Consider the following 16514-nt stretch of genomic DNA (forward strand, 5'->3'; position numbering starts at 1 on the left):
TAAAATAATTAAATTCTGGTTTTGAGAGGTATATACAGTTCAGTTTATTCTGTTGTGATGCTTTTGGTTAATGGTATTTTTGTTAAATACATCTTAAATAAAAAGAGTGTATCTTCAAAGGCATTCTACGTTGAAAGAATTAAAACTATCAGAACCCCTCAGTCTACAGATTTCCTCTAAAGGCATTGGAGGAGATGGTAGAAAGAATTAAGTCTCTGAAAGTCAACATTTGACCCTCTGATTTCTGCCTTCTCTTCCCTGCCCTCTCTTGATATTTTCTTTTTCTATTTCAGATTGACTTTTAAGTTTCTTCATATAAGATATTTTTGTCCTATCTGAAGGTAGAATCAAAGATTGAAGGTCCATCTTTCACTTGTTTGAGTAACATCCTTATTTAAAATACTCCTGTCATGTGACCTGAGTTCTGCAATAGATTGTTGGATAAATTGAGTGCGATTCTACCTCTTCTCTTTATGGGACATTTGAGGGGGGGAACCATGCGTTTTATTTGAATGACGGTACCAGAACAGCACTGTCCAGCTGAACTCTGCACTGATGGAAATGTTCCATTATCTGCATTGGCCAGGTCTACTGGTTACATGTGGCTGTTGAGCCCTGGAAATATGGCTAGTGTGACTGACAAACCTGACCGTATTTAATTTTAAAATTAAAACCGGTTGTATTTGGTATTCGTTCATTTAAATTCAAATAGTTACACATAGCTAGTGGCTACTCTATTGGACAACAGAGCACTGGAGAATAGGAAGGGAATATTTTAAGATTCATCTCAGGTGTCTGTTCTTCTGGAAAGCTTTTGGACTCTGGATTTAGTGGCTTCTCTTTACATACCTGGAACCTGATGCCCACTTCTGTCATAATACTTCCCACTGTGTTTTGTAATTGTTTGCATACTTGTCTTTACCAGTTGATTGCATGAGCTTCTTGAGAGCAAAGATTCCCTTTTGTACCCTTTTATGAACATAGCACCTGGTACCTAGAAAATAATAAGTGTTTTTGAATGAATAAAAAATTGACATAGCATAACAAGAATAGCCATTTTAGCATGGGACCCTTTCTTAGACTTCAAAACCTAAGAGCCTCAGTTGGAAGCAGTAGTTACTTGGTTCAAAAAGTACCAGCCTTGGTGTCTCAGAAGCTACCCTTGTGCTTGGTTGGCAGGTTGCTTCGTTGCTTTCAGTTAATGCCAGTCCTCTTGGGAGGAGCCCTTCCCGCACCAGACATTCATTGAGCTCTCCACGGCCCTGGTGCACTGGGAACTGGGACTAAAGAGGGCAGTCAGTGATGTTCTGGCCTTCAGTTTTACCAGAGAAATTGACATGTCCTCTTGTCATCCGCAGTAGTTATAATGAGACAAGAACTATTATAGAAATATTTACTATAATTTGAAAAGCTGCATGTGGATATTATGCTATAAAGTTTGAGATGAAAGAATACTTGAACTATCATAGGAGGTAGGGAAATTATATTGTGTGTATTCAGGACTATGTTAAGCATTTAGCAAACGCAGATAAAGCTGAACACTTCAAATATAATGACTGACCTTTATCAGTTACAAGATGCACACCCCTCCCCCCATTTTAGCATTTCTGAACTCTTCAGGTCTCTTAGAGCCGCTGAAGGTGAGGGAGCCAGGCAGCAGCTGTGCTGTAGTTTTCATTGCCTGTGTGTGCACAGCACCTTTGGGTAAGATCAGAAGATCAGCATCAAAACCTGCAGAAAAGGGTGCTGGCAGTTGGAAGGAAATCTCAGGGACACAGTGGGAGATTCTTAGGAAATGCTGTATTATCACCAGTGCTCTTTCTGGCCCAGAGAATAGTATGGAGTGAAAAACACTGAGATTGATGGCTCCTAGTCAGAGAGTGAGCTGGGATCTGAATGTGAGGTTTTAAAAAACCTTAACCCATTTATTTTGCCTATACATTTGTTTTTTGCCTATACATTTTTATATATGCTCAAGGATAATATATGATAAAAGTTGATGTTCAAAGTATAAAGGGGCTCTTTTACAAAACCTTTGGATCATGGAAAAGTTTGAACATAAAGTAAATAGATAGAATAGTATTCTGAACCCCTAAATAGCCATCACCCAGATCTCATAATTATCAACACATGACTAGTTTTGTTTCTTCTGTACCACCACCTACTTCCCCCTTCCTATTTTGAAGCAAATATTAGGCATATCATTTCATCTGTAAATATTTTTATATGTTTCTCTGAAAGATAAGAATTTAAAAGTTTCTTTCAGTAGGTATAAAAGATTTCAGCAGACAAGAAAAACTGGATGGGGTGTGCTCAGAGCAGGGGGTCTGAAGAAATGGCTCGTCTGTTTACAACACACCCGACAGGAAATCAGGGTTCATTGTGACAAGGGTCACAAAACTTGTGGCCTTCCTATGAACAGATACCCAACACGTATCCCCCCTTCACCTGCACGTGGCTGCTGGGCAGGACCAGTGGGACAGGGCTCAGTACTGGAAGGAAAGCTACAGTATTTAGTAGGGGTGTTTGCCACCTGGAGCCTGTCCGGTCCACGTGTGGCTGGGCCATGAGTGGTGGTATAGGCATAAAGGCTTTGAACCCCTCTCTTCAAGGAAAAAAGAAAAATAGATTCCTTGTATGTGCCATTCTGGAAAAGGCAAAACAATGGAGACGATAAAAAGATCAGTGGTTGCCAGGAGTTTGCGGGGGAGGGGAGATGAATATATAGAATACAGAAGTTTTTATGAGCGGTGAAAATACTTTGTATGACATTTTAATGATTTTATGTCATCATACTTTTGTCCAAACCCATAGAACGTGCAACACTATTCACTTCATAAAGCGAACCCTAAGATGAACTAGGGACTTTGGTGATTATGATGTGTCAGTGCAGTTCAGCCTTAGTTTAAAAAAAAAAGTCTTAAAATTAACACTCAGGGTAGACGTTTTTGGCAAAACCTTTGTTTCACTTTTATATATGTATACACATTATATATGTGTTTGTTGGACTGTGATGTAACATGTGCTTTTTAGAATAAGAAAGTTTGCAGGTTACTGTAGTTATACTGGCAAATAAAAGCACAAATTAATCTAAAAAGAAGAAAAGAAAACCTGGAGAAAATATTTAATTACATATATCACAGATAAAACATTAATATCTGTAATATGTAAGGAACATTAAAAATTGGGGGGTCCTTCGTCACCGTGTTTGCCCTCTTTTCCTCCCATCAGTTCCTAACAATTCAGATGTAAATTTTCTAGGCGAGGCACATCAGTGCAGGTGTCCCTGGTGGTGGTGCAGGAGCAGGAAGGAGTGTCTGGAGGGGCAGCTGGTGTGGGCGGCCAGAGCTACGCAGACGAAGAGGCCGTCCCAGAGCTTACCTGCAAATGAGTTATTTTCTAAAACTTAAAAAAAAGATTTTGGTTTTAAAAAAGTGTTCAGCCATGGTTTAATTATTTTCTTAGTACTGCATAAAGTAATGGTATGTCTTAAACTCATGTTGTCGTTTTCAGTGAAATACAGTGTATTTCATGAAATGTTCACTGTAAGTACTGTGCTAATAACTAGGAGCTAGTTACATCTTATGTGTGAACCTTATATCTAGTTTTGTAACCTTAGGTGAGGTACTTAATATGTCTAATCCTGTTTCCTCAGGTGAGTAATAGTGCATGTATTCTAGGGTTGTGGAAAGTGAGATAACACGTTTAAAACATAGCAGATGTCCTGGCACTTAGTAAATGTTTAATAAACTGTACTTGTTAAAATGATGTATTCATATAAAAGTGATATTCCTAAAATGACAAATTTAACTCAGAGAAGCTGGGTATTCACTACTCTGGTACCCTCTGTATGAAAATAACATTCCAAGATAGGAAGTCCTCCACTTACTGGGTGAATAGGGGTTCATCGAGGAAAAGTCTGATGGTTAATGGTTTTTAATAAGCTACACTGTCATTTAGTACATAAATAATGTGAACATGGGTTATATGCCAGTTTCCTTGTTTCAAATCACAGTGTGTCTCGGGTCATAGTATTTGAGCTGTTCTGATGCTGGATGGTTCAAGAAGGTAGATTTATGTCTTAGATGTGCTTCAGGAAAGAAGCATGATTTTCGCATAGACCTCTAAATAAAACAAGTAATGCTTAAAAGGATTCTAAGAATATATGTCATGTATCTGTTTATTTGCTTTTTTTGACAGGAAAAGGAACCCCTCCGCGTAATACCACTTAAAGAGGTTCATAAAGTCCAGGAATGTAAGCAAAGGTAAAGCACCGCCTCTGACTTGGTGCCTGGCACCGCTTATTATTACACAATGTATAGTTCTTTAGTTTAATTGACGTACTTACAGCTGATATTTTTCTGTGTTATTGCTAGTGGGTTATGCCAAAGGTTTCAAAACCTTCAGATGAAACAGAGTATTGAGATTTTTTTGTTTGAAAACTACAAATTAGGAAACAGTTCTTAAGCTTATTAATGGAAAGGACAAAATTTAATGTGAACAGCTATCATATTTGACAAATTGATGTATTATTAATTCTAGTATTTCAGGCTTGCTGCAGAATAGAGCTTTATAAGAATGTTAACTGTGCCATTGTTTCTTTGAGCAAACTGATTTCTTCACAGTTGAAAACTTTGAATTTTAAAGCTGTTTTATGAACCTTTCTAAAAATACATACAACTATATAAAATATGTAAAATTTAATGCAAAAATAAATTGGAAAACGATCACTTAGTATTTCTCAGTTAAATCAGTATTTTATCTCTAATATTTATTTTCTCATTGACACATACTTGGTACTGGGTAAAGAAGTGAAAGGAAAACTATCAAACAACTGCTATTTAAGTACAATTGGAAAATTTTTTTTGTTAACAGTGACATAATGATGAGAGACAACCTCTTTGAAATTGTAACATCGTCTCGAACTTTCTATGTGCAGGTAAGATACTTCTTTGGAGATTATAGATCCTCCTAACAAGAAATTAATAATTTTAGAGGTGAAATAAACATAAATAAATGTGTTTCTCATAAAAATAAGCAAAAAATATGACAAATTTAATTGCCAATTTAATAAAAAAAATATATAAGATTATTGGCAGGTCATATGTTCAGCAAATAGGGGTATTCTTTGCTGTAAGTTAGTCACATGGAATTAAATTTTATTTGGAGGAAGGGAAATGCTATTTAAGTTAGATGCTAAGTGTGTACTTTCAATTTGGATTATTTTTGCACATATTTTGGAATTTTAATTATATCACCTTTTGGTAATTTTATAAGAAGGGGGGCTCAAATATCCATAATAAAAGTACACAGTATATCTTATCATTTCACTAATGGTAGATAGTATCCTATGTTTAAGTTTAAAATACACTTTTTACTTAACACATTTATTTAGATTAGAAGTTTTTTTAAAAGAACATTTGGCTTTGTTTTATAAAAGTTATTACATATGCTTATTGCAGAAAATTTAGAAAATACAGAAAAATATGAAGAAAAAGTGTTTTATAAACCATATAGAATTCCACATTCAGGCAACCATTCTTTTTTTCTTTTTTTCTTTTCCTTTATTAGAGCATATCTTTTTATAACAAATGGGATTATATGATATCAATATAGTGTTATATCCTATTTGTTTACTATATCATAGTCATTTTTTTCTACATCAAAAATTCTCTGAAAACCTTTTAGAACTATGCTCTCTTATATGAATGTTTCACAATTAAACTGTTTCTCTGCTGTACTGTTACTGATCACTCATTTACATAGTTTTTGTACATTTACTGTGATTTAATGTGGTAGTGCATAAATTTGCCTGAATTTCTTACTTCTTTACAATACGTATCTAGATCGAGGATAACTATCGGAGCATGAACTTTTTTAAACCTCTTTGCTAAATTGACTTCTAGACTGGTGCTCCTGTTTGTAGTGAATGAAAGTATACTCTACCTTTGCCTACTTCGAGTTTTTCCTTTTAAAAACTCTTTGTTAATATCATTGGTTCAAAAAATTTACTTGTATCTTTAAAATTTTTAAACTACTAGACAGTAGAATCCAGAAGTAAAGGGCAGTACCTCTCCACCCCTCTGAGGGCCTTGTTTAATTGGATTAAAGTCATAGTAAGGTTTTTAATTCACATTGCAAGTCACGGTCCTATCAAGGAAGATGATGCTTTGGAATATGACGATTTAGGGTACTGTTGGAAATTATTTTTAGAAAAATAAGATATAAAATGATGTCACAGGGCTTCCCTGGTGGCACAGTGGTTGAGAGTCCACCCGCCGGTGCAGGGGACACGGGTTTGTGCCCCGGTCCCGGAGGATCCCACATGCCGCGGAGCGGCTAGGCCCTTGAGCCATGGCCGCTGAGCCTGCGCGTCCGGAGCCTGCACGTCCGGAGCCTGTGCTCCGCAGCGGGAGAGGCTGCAGCGGTGAGAGGCCCACGTTACCGCAAAAAAAAAAAAAAAAAAGATGTCACAGTGTTTTTTTAACTGCACAATTACATAAATATTCATCTTGAAAATTCAGACAGTACAGCAGGAGAAATGAGAAGGTCTTTCTTTGACTTCTTCCTCTTCTTGTTTTCTGTCCATAATTATTCATATTGACACTTTTTGATGTGTCTCATCTTAAAACATTACATGCCCAACTTACACCTCTGTAAGTTACCCAGCAAAACCTGGTTTAAAAAAGTGATTTCTAAAAGTTTTTGGAAACCATTGCCTTAGAATGATTTTGTTGTTGACACTGTTAATTATTACCAAAATGAATACATTGGATTTACAGACATAGGAGCTGATTTTGAGGAAAAATTGAATGAATCCTTCCTTCTCCTTAGGCTGATAGCCCTGAAGAGATGCACAGTTGGATTAAAGCAGTCTCTGGTGCCATTGTAGCGCAGCGGGGACCTGGCAGATCAGCGTCTTCTGTATGTTTCCTGTTCTCTGGGGTGATACTCCCTTGGGTCCCCTGATCCTGTCAAGTTATTTTTCTTCCTCTCCCCCTAATCCTTTCAGTTTCTTTCTGTTTTGAGATTTATCTGCATGTTGACTTTCATACCAATTGGACTTGCAAAAAAATAATGCATTTCTAATTTAATGCTTCCTGTAGTGTTATGTATACATAAGTTTCTGTGCATTGTATTGTCTTAAATGCACAAGCAGGCAACTAAAGAATGAACATTTCCTTGTCTTGTTTTAGGAGTTCTTACTTGTCAGTAGGTCCCGACGTGGTATAATTTACCAATTCTTAGTGTGGTATTTGGCCTAATCATGTAAGGCACCTTTAGTTGTAGCATTACACACTTTTGTGAAGGTCTCAGTTTCCTTTTTACTTCCTGTAATTTCAGTTTAGGTTTTTTGCCTTAATAGTGCTGTAAGACAGTTGAGCAGCTTGAACCTTAAATATAATCTAGTGTTCTCAGTCAGTATTTTCCATTTCATTCTCATTGTTTACTAGGTTAATTTAAAAGGCTGCTTTTTACTATCTTAATTATCTTTTTGGTAGTATAATAATAAAATTAAAACAGCTAAACATTCTCAGATAGTAAGGAAAATGTCTTTACTTTTTAATTGATCATGTACAAGTTCATCATAGGAATAAGATTTAGCTTTGGAATACTTTGGTCACTGATCTCTGATCTGAAAATAAAAATTCTACTGAGGAATGAAAAACTTCCAAGCACCTTGAAGTGCAGCACATTGGTCTGCAGAAGGTAGTCTAATACGGAGCGTGATAGCCTTTAGTATCTAGACTCATTGATGCTGGATAGTCTGCACTTGCAGTATTTTCCTGCATTTCTAGTATTGCAGTAATATTGTCTTTTAATTGTTTCTTGTTAGAAATGACTCCAGATCAGTAAATACAAATCCATTTTTCTCACTTTTAAAGTTATTCTTCTTGTATCCTGTTTGGAATGTCTCAGAAATTATTTTCATAGGTGTTAATTTTGTAACTGCCTGTGTTTTATGTGACCTTTTCAGCAGTCAAGTATGAGACTCTCTGCAAAAACAATGTCTGTTGGGAAGAGGAAAAGTTGGAGAAGGGCGTTTGTGTTTTGTGCTTTGTGGTGGGGGCAGATTGGACTCTCTAAGCTGTAACTATCAGCGGAACTTTCTCTCTCCCTCCTCCAGTACAGGTTAACTCTAATCTTAGCTTTGCACTGTGTTCCAGATGCGGCAGGCCAGAAGGCTGTCGAATCCTTGTATACAGAGGTATACGTCCAGAACTGGGGAATGCAGCACGTATGTGGGCTCTCACGCAAACGTGCCTTCTTACTAGAGGGCCTGGACTTACTCACTACTTAACAACTGATTCTGGAAAGTTGAGTTAACCAAACTGCCTTCTGCAGTTATCATAACTGACTTTGTCAACACTAACGCAAACTAGTTCACTACAGTCATCAGGTTGGATACGGATATTAAAAAATAAATAAATAATGAAAAAAAGACAACTTCACTAATTTAAAAAGTCATATCTACTAAAGCTTAACTTACTGAATTGCCACAAGAGTTTCAATTTCTGTATTTCGTGTATTTTGAAATTTTTTATACTACACCACTTAAAATGCACCTTTGTGGTAACAGTTTGCTCAAACTCACAGGTGCACATGCATTGGATAAACTCTACATTAGTATAGTGTGCATGGTGTATTAAATCTCAGGTGAAATTTAGCTGTCTAATGGGAATCTAGAGTGTTTTAGTGGTTTGTAGCACTTTGTTTTCAAAGCCACTAATGTCACAACTATATGGCAATGCATTTGGAATGGTCATATTTCAGGCTATCTTCAGATTTGATTTAGTTAGAAGTGTATTGAAATTAATATTCACAACTGAAATTATTTCACCACAGTTTTAATAAATGCTTAAATATGTACCCTTCCCTGCCTTTAAAATCTTAAGCCGGGCTTCCCTGGTGGCGCAGTGGTTGGGAGTCCGCCCGCCGATGCAGGGGACACAAGTTCGTGCCCCGGTCCCGGAAGATCCCATATGCCACGGAGTGGCTAGGCCCATGAGCCATGGCCACTGAGCCTGCATGTCCGGAGCCTGTGCTCCGCAACGGGAGAGGCCACAACAGTGAGAGGCCCGCGTACCGCAAAAAAAAAAAAAAAAAAAAAAAAAACAAACTTAAGCCATATGAATGTATGCCATATGCAAAAATAAATAAATGCAATTAAATAAGAAGTGAAAAGACTATGATATTATTGGTTGCAGTGAAATTCAGGGAACCAAAAACTCAGGTTCATGAGGCTGCCAGACAAAATAATAGGTTTGAAAAATGTTGAGTTCTGCTTATTAAAGAGAAAATGGCCTTTTATTTTTATATTCTGCATTTTCATTTTTTAATCTTTCTAAAATGTGTGGGATAATTCCTAGTGTTTATTGAGAATAAACTCTTAAATAAAATGGTAAAGCTGGTAGGCCCCCTGTTAAACACAGTTCAGTTGCAGTTGGCACACTGCATTCCCGTTTAGGCTGACTGAGTCTTCAAAGTCTTCAAAGCCAACTTTGGCTTCAGAAAAAAGAACTGACGAGCTAGTTTCTAAGTGGGAATGGTTGTTGGCTGTCATCGCTCTAAACTCACTCCTAAAAATGCATTGCTTTGGGAAGGAACTTGCACATGTATGCTGCATGGCTCATGCTTCTGCTCTGTGTGTGTGTGTTTTGTTCTGTTTGTTTTTCAGAGAATAAAGTCTCACACTGAGTTACTAGCCTTGCCGTTAATGATTGCCCGTGTCTGACCAGCACCCCTCTTTGCAGGAGCATTCCCGCTGTCCTTCCGAACCCAAACATGCTCTCCTCTCTGCCGGTGCCACAGCAGCCACCCCGCGATCCACAGCCTCTCGCAGCGACTCTCTGGTCTCAAGCTTTTCCATGGAGAAGCGAGGATTTTACGAATCTCTTGCCAAGGTCAAGCCAGGGAACTTCAAGGTCCAGACTGTCTCTCCAAGAGAACCAGCTACCAAAGTGACTGAACAAGCTCTGCTAAAACCTCAAAGTGAAAATGGCCCTCAGGAACAAGATTGTGACCCCGTGGACTTGGATGACGCAAGCCTTCCAGTCAGTGATGTGTGAGATGGAAGCATGTGGAGCCTGACCCGCCTCATCCGCCCTCAGTGTCCTTTCAAGAGGCTTCTCGCCAAAGATGATAAAGGGGAAAGGGGCTTTAATGCATATAGTATACTGCCTCATCGATGTTCTCTTTATAAGCTGGTAAAGCCAAGAAGCTAGGATGTGGCCAAACTCAATGCAATTTCTTTAAAAAAAAAAAAAAAGAAAAAGAAAGAAAAAAGCCCTAAGTATCTCAGTATCAACTGTCTGAAGCTTTGTTCTCATTGGGATGATAAAAGTGTGTGTGTGATATTTTTTCCAAGTGAATTTGACAATTTAAATGTTTCACAATTTAAAACATGAAAAATGCTTATTAATTATTTTGGTTGTTTTAAAAATGCTACTGTGACTTCCAATTAAATGTTCAATCTCTATACATTCTTACCAGTTAATATTATTGAATGAAATATTGCCAGACAAAAATACCTGAACTCATGACGTCTGTGGTGCTGTAAAATTTATAGTACAGTGTGGACTGTTTTGAAATGATAGCCATTTTTGATGCTCTGGATCTCAAGGTGAGCAGTGAGTTTTGCATAGAGGGTATTATTGGACAGTTAGCGAGGGTCGTGTGTTGTACTGGGGTGGAGAAAAGGGGAGAATTAGAATTCAAACAACCGTATCTCGGACATTTATTTGTAAAAGCTTAATCAAGACGTGCAGCAGTCATTGCTTTATTCAGTGAAAATTATTTGATACGAAATATCTTGGAGATCTGATTTTCTTGTCAGAGTTTTGTAAAATAGTTCTTATTTCTATATTTGGATCAGTGAAAGACCTCAAGTTTATGTGTAAAGACATACTGCCCTTAGTCATGCGATTGCAACCTCTGTGTTTTGTCACTAATAACCTGTATTCAAGTGCCTGTGTTTTTTCATCTTGTTTAGGAATATTTTGAGATTAATGTGCTCAGAACTCCTACATGATTGGTTTTAGACAATTAGGATAAAATTAATTTTCAGTAGCATAGGTTAATGTACTAAATAACATACCATTTTGTGTTAGAGATACCAGAATGTTGTTATTCTATCTGTGCAATATATGTTTTAAAACACATATTTGACTTTACATTTAATCATGGGGATATCATAAATATAAGCACCTCTCTAAAATATCGTTAGTTTCAGGTGTTGAGTAATAGACCAGTTTGATCAAGTACTGTTTTTACGGTTCAGTCTTAAACATTTGCTTTAAGAAAATAGTCTTGAATTTCACATGCTGCTATTTTTATGATATTTTGCCGTATTACAGTACTGTTTTGTTCTGAATTCGTAAATGTCACTGTTTCTCCTTTTCATTTTCTAAGATGACTTCTTGTTTGAGAAAGAGAGGGGAGGGTGGATTTCTTATTACAGTGGTGGGGTCCAGAGGTTACTATCTATTATACTAGAATTATCATAGCATCACTTTAAAAATCTGAATGCATCAAGAATGCACCACTCAACATTTTTTTCATAAGCTAATATTTTTAGAAGTTATATTTAGATTTTTCCTTTTTTTGCAGCTACATTTGAGAATGATAGAATGAAAAGGTTTTAAGTAGTTATCACTTTCTCTGCAGATATATCCATTACAGCAGCTCTTTTAGAAAGCTCTTTTTTCATGAACACACCTAAGAAATCTTGTGTAGACAGTTGGCTATTTCAGGAGCCTAATGCTGTTTTCTTTGGTACAGCTTTTACATTGCATGTTCATTTTAATATTTTGGTATTGGTAATTTGATATATTCCGTAGTGGCAAAATATTAGCTCTATTTTGGGACTTTTTATAGAACTACCCTTGTATAAAATAGAATAGGGAAGTGGTCTTGTGATTGTCAGAGTCTCCTAATATTTATCTCAGTACTTTTATAATTCTATGAAAATTATTTAATTATTTTAAAACTTATACTTTTCCTGTAAATATGTCACATCTGAATTGTCAAAGAATTACTTTGAATACCTTAATATTTGCTGCATTTTTTTCTGTATATATAACATGTCTTCTTTCAGAATGGGAATATATGTGTGCTTCCCATTGTTTACTTTTACGTCTGTTATCTTTATACATCAAACTGGTTGAACACTGTAATGACTTGAGAATAAATTGCTCAAAATTAATTCTAACTTATTTCTCATTTGGTCTGGTTCAGTTCTTGTGTGAACAAGTAAATACAACAAGTACAAAATGTGTTTGGTTAATTGACTTGAATTTAAGGACAGACATTATTTGGTAGACTTGGAAGGGTATAACTTGATGTGAAATTGCACAAGGAAACATGAGTCTTTTTGGGAAAAAGAGCTTATTTTGCTTAATTAGAAAACATGCTCTCAAAAGCAAAATCAATTATTCTGGCTTCAAAGCATTGTTTGAATCATCCAGGCTGCTTTTGCGGTGTTTGGTTATTGGTTAGATCGGTATGACATGAATAAGGATGAGTGCAGAGGACATACTGATCCCCAGGTGAGCTGTAGACCTGCACTCATAAAAATGCCCTGTTAAGTATTAGAGGCTGCTTCTTGCAAACCCACTGTTAGTAACAAGTAGTCCACACTTGCTGTGTATCCAGCATCTAGTAATGAACTGGATAAAGGATATCTGTGTTGGTCATTTTTATTAACTGGTGCAACTTGATTTTCTTTCCCTGAAAAGTATTTTAAATTTTTTTTTTTAAATGTGGAAGTTCTAAACTTTGTTGCTTTCACCAAAAAAAAAAAAAAAAAAAAAATCCCTTAGCCATTTTTTTTACTTCTAGTTAAAGTAGTGCTGTGTTTTTATCAGAAGTTCTAACAGTTGGTGAGGCAGGAAATGTCTGTGTAAAAATGGAATGACGAAAAAAAAAAAAAAGGAACGACATACCAGCTTAGTACCAGCTTAATACCAGACTTGGTAAGAATCTTCCTTGTCATGGGAGGTTTGACAGTCCACATATGACGCAGCGAAAAATACACTTAGATGGGTTCGTATTTTCCATTTGCAAACTTCCCTGTTTAGCAGATCCAGAATTGGTTAGTTGTATATGTTGTTTATTTTTTAATGACTTAACGAAAACTGTATTTTTGTCAAACCTCACGTAAGACATGTATTGAAAATATTGCTGAATTGGAATTAACATTTACAATTTTGACTGACGAAATCCTAGCGTTTTATTTTTATGACATAACGTGAATAGTGCCTTACTATGGTATATTCATGAAGTAATAGCGCCACCTTCTGGTTACATCATTGTTAAATTTGAAATCTCACTTTATTTCACTCAGAAAATTAGAGAAGATACGTAATTGCCTAGGATGGTTTGGATATTAATATAAAACTTAAGTCGACATTTGTGAATGACTTTAATAAACCTTTTATTTGGAGATAACTGTAGATTCCCATGTAATTTTAAGAAATAATACAGGGCTCTTGTATACCCTTTTTACTCAGTTTTACCCAATGGTAACATTGAAAAACTATAGTAAAATAATATAACTGGGATATTGATACTGATATGGTCAGGAAACAACAATTCCATCATCACAAGGATCTCTCATTGTGGCCCTTTTATAATCACCTTTACCTCCCACTTTACAGGTTTGGAAATAAAAGTCAGCGGTTTACAATCGCACTAGGTTTACAGTCCCATCTTTTTTATTCCAAGGTCTGGGCTCTTAACCATTATGGTACTGCTGCCTAAGTAGAAGTCCTGAAAATCATTCTTTGTTTCTATTGCACTATCTCCAAATTATTAGATGAGTTGCATTTTCATTCAATCTATTTTCAATATTTTTCAGAACCATAATAGTTTAAATGATAGATTCTTTATACGTGCATTTAAATTTAACATTTGAGAATCGATAGTAGATAAATATCCTGATCACAACCTCCCTGAGAGATTTTTAGCCCTGACATTTGACATGTAAATTAATAAGGTTATCAGAATAAGGATTTTAAAATAGCTTTATTTTAGGTTTGCCAGATTCTGGAATTGGAAGGAGTTGCAGAAACTGGTTGTAGTCACTGGGTATAGGGTAAGCGTGAGGTGCTTTTCCATGTGAAGAAACTTTTGACCTTCTGATGAGGTCTTGGGTCAAATGGGTGTCTTCAGTGTACAATATGCAGTGCACAGGAAACCTAAGAAAAAGATGACACCCACAAAGAATTTTCTAAAAGAAATATAAAGTGTAATATGTGATCAAATCAGTCATGGAAAGCTACACATCCAGAGACTGAGATGGTAATGGTGGAGTGGGTAATAAGAGAAGCATAGTGATGGAGGAGATTTGGAAAGGTCCCAGAAGAGAAAAAGGTCCTTATAAGTAAAAACTATGTGACATGACAATAAATTTGGAAATGATGATTCGGAATTGGAAGTATCCAAGTTCGTGCATAAAATTTAAATTGTTCTCTTGAAGTTTTCATTGCCTGTTTCTCCCTTCGAAATGACAGTACTTTTACCTGTCATACTGGTTTTCTTCAGCATTGGTCGGCGTTGGGGCAGGAGAGAATGAGTGGGTGGGAAATGCGGGGAACTTTCCATGATTTAGGAACTTAACCACATCTAAACTCACTTTTGCCTGGCTTTGGTACCTTCACGATGTGGACTTAATCTCTTCCCTGTGGAACCTTATTATTTCCATATAGAGGCCATTGGTCCCATGACATCTTTTCCTTTGTGACTTTCATACGCATCATGCTCCTTGTCATGCTTCAGGTTATCACTCATGTTATCCTTTCTTCTCACTCTCCTTTTGCCTGTCTATTTCCAAAGTGGAATATTTCCTAATGGATTAGAAATGGCAAGTGAAGGGAAGTGATGCTTTAAGGATAACGGCAAGTTTTTTGGCCTGGACAACTGGAAGAACAGAGAGCCCTTGAGCTGAGGTGGCAAAGGTCGCAGGTAGAGCAGGTTTGAGGGCAAAGGTTGCAATTGGAGTATTGAGTGTGATGGTTTGAGATGCCTATTAGATACCAAGGAGAAAGGTCAGGAAGGCAGTTGGATATACAAATTTGGAATTGAGAGAAATCTTTATTGGAGATAAAAATTGGGGAGCCTTCAACATACTAGGTGCTATTCAAAGCTCTGAGGCTGGATTAGAGAGATGAAAGGAGAAAAGAGGACCAAGGAACAGACAGGGTCCTCCAACATTAAGAGCTCAGAAGAGGAACTGGCAGTGGAAAATGAGAAGTTGTGACTACAAGTCACTTGGAAGCAAAGGGCAGAAAATGAGTCAAGGAGGAGGGGCTCTGATGTGTCAAATGATGCTCACAGGTCTAGTAAGAGGCCGACTGAGAAATGACTGCTCGGTTTGCCAGTGTGGAGGCCACTGGAAATCTTAATAGGAGCAGTTTTGGTGGAGTGGACCAAACAGAACTATTGTGAGTTTTGCTGTAACAGGAGCAGAGAAATGGGATGGTTGCTGGTAGCCAAAGCGGGTTCAAGATTTTTTTGTTGTTTTTTTAAGATAGAAGAAATAGTGGCCTTTCGTTGATGGCCAATAGCAAAAGGAGGATTGATGATGTAGGAGATGGGGAGACTTGTTGGAGCCAAGTCCTGGAGGAGATGAGATGACTCTAGCATACCAGTAGAAGGCTTGGCTTTATTCAGTGTGTCGGTGTTCTGTGGTGGGAGGGCCGAGTAAGTGGGTGCATGTGGAGGGGAGGAGTCTCTGAAAGTCGGCTTGCCTTAGTCTCAGCAACTTAGGAAACAGTCCTCAACGGTGAGATAGATGGGAAAGACGGTATTAGAGGTTTGAGGAAGGTGTGAATTGTCTCGGACTGTGGAAAAGGAATGGACTACGGAAATAGAGGACATCCTGGCAACGCTTGAGCTCTGTGGTCATGAATTACCGTCTTAAATAACAGGCAATTGCAGTCATTTTTGTCACGCTCCTGACTTTGGTAGAAAGGCCTCTAGTGGTTCCCATTGAAGGGCATGGTGCTGGCTTTTGGGCTGAGGTGGGAATATTTTATCAGGTTAAAGAAGTATTCGACTATTCATATTTTACTGAGTTTTTTTTAAATGAAGAAGGGTAGTTGAATTTTATCAAATATCTTCAATATCTGTGGAAAGAATCTTGTTTCCCTCCTTAGATCAATTAACTTGGTGAATAACATTAATCCATTTCCTAATATCTATCATTACATTTCAGGAATAAGTACCATTTGGTCAGGATGCATTATTTTAACTTTTTTTTTTTTTTTTTTTTTTTTTTTTTGCGGTACGCGGGCCTCTCACTGTCGTGGCCTCTCCCGTCGTGGAGCACAGGCTCCGGACGTGCAGGCTCAGGGGCCATGGCTCACGGGCCCAGATGCTCCGCGGCATGTGGGATCTTCCCGGACCGGGGCATGAACCCGCGTCCCCTGCATCGGCAGGCGGACTCCCAACCACTGCGCCACCAGGGAAGCCCGGGGATGCATTATTTTAAAATGTACTGCTTGATTCTGTTT

The 16514-nt window shown here is 37.3% G+C and overlaps 1 protein-coding gene across 4 annotated transcripts in view; it reads left to right on the top strand.

Annotated features, from left to right (window-relative positions):
* Positions 1-12215, top strand: part of PLEKHA1 (pleckstrin homology domain containing A1) — a 56869-nt gene extending 44654 nt beyond the window's left edge. For 2 of the 4 annotated variants that reach the window (XM_082611843.1, XM_082611840.1), the window contains exons 9-12: positions 4201-4265; positions 4876-4939; positions 6835-6924; positions 9756-12215. In XM_082611843.1, the coding sequence (XP_082467969.1) occupies positions 4201-4265; positions 4876-4939; positions 6835-6924; positions 9756-10070 (534 nt within the window). In that variant the 3' untranslated portion in view covers positions 10071-12215. Of the gene's footprint in view, positions 1-4200; positions 4266-4875; positions 4940-6834; positions 6925-8168; positions 8240-9755 lie in introns of all 4 variants that reach the window. The other 2 variants (XM_082611841.1, XM_082611842.1) reach the window with 2 other exon arrangements.
* Positions 12216-16514: the final 4299 nt, after the last annotated feature.

Source organism: Mesoplodon mirus (genome assembly GCF_964341445.2).
Source record: "Mesoplodon mirus genome assembly, chromosome: 2".
NCBI lineage: Eukaryota > Metazoa > Chordata > Mammalia > Artiodactyla > Ziphiidae > Mesoplodon > Mesoplodon mirus.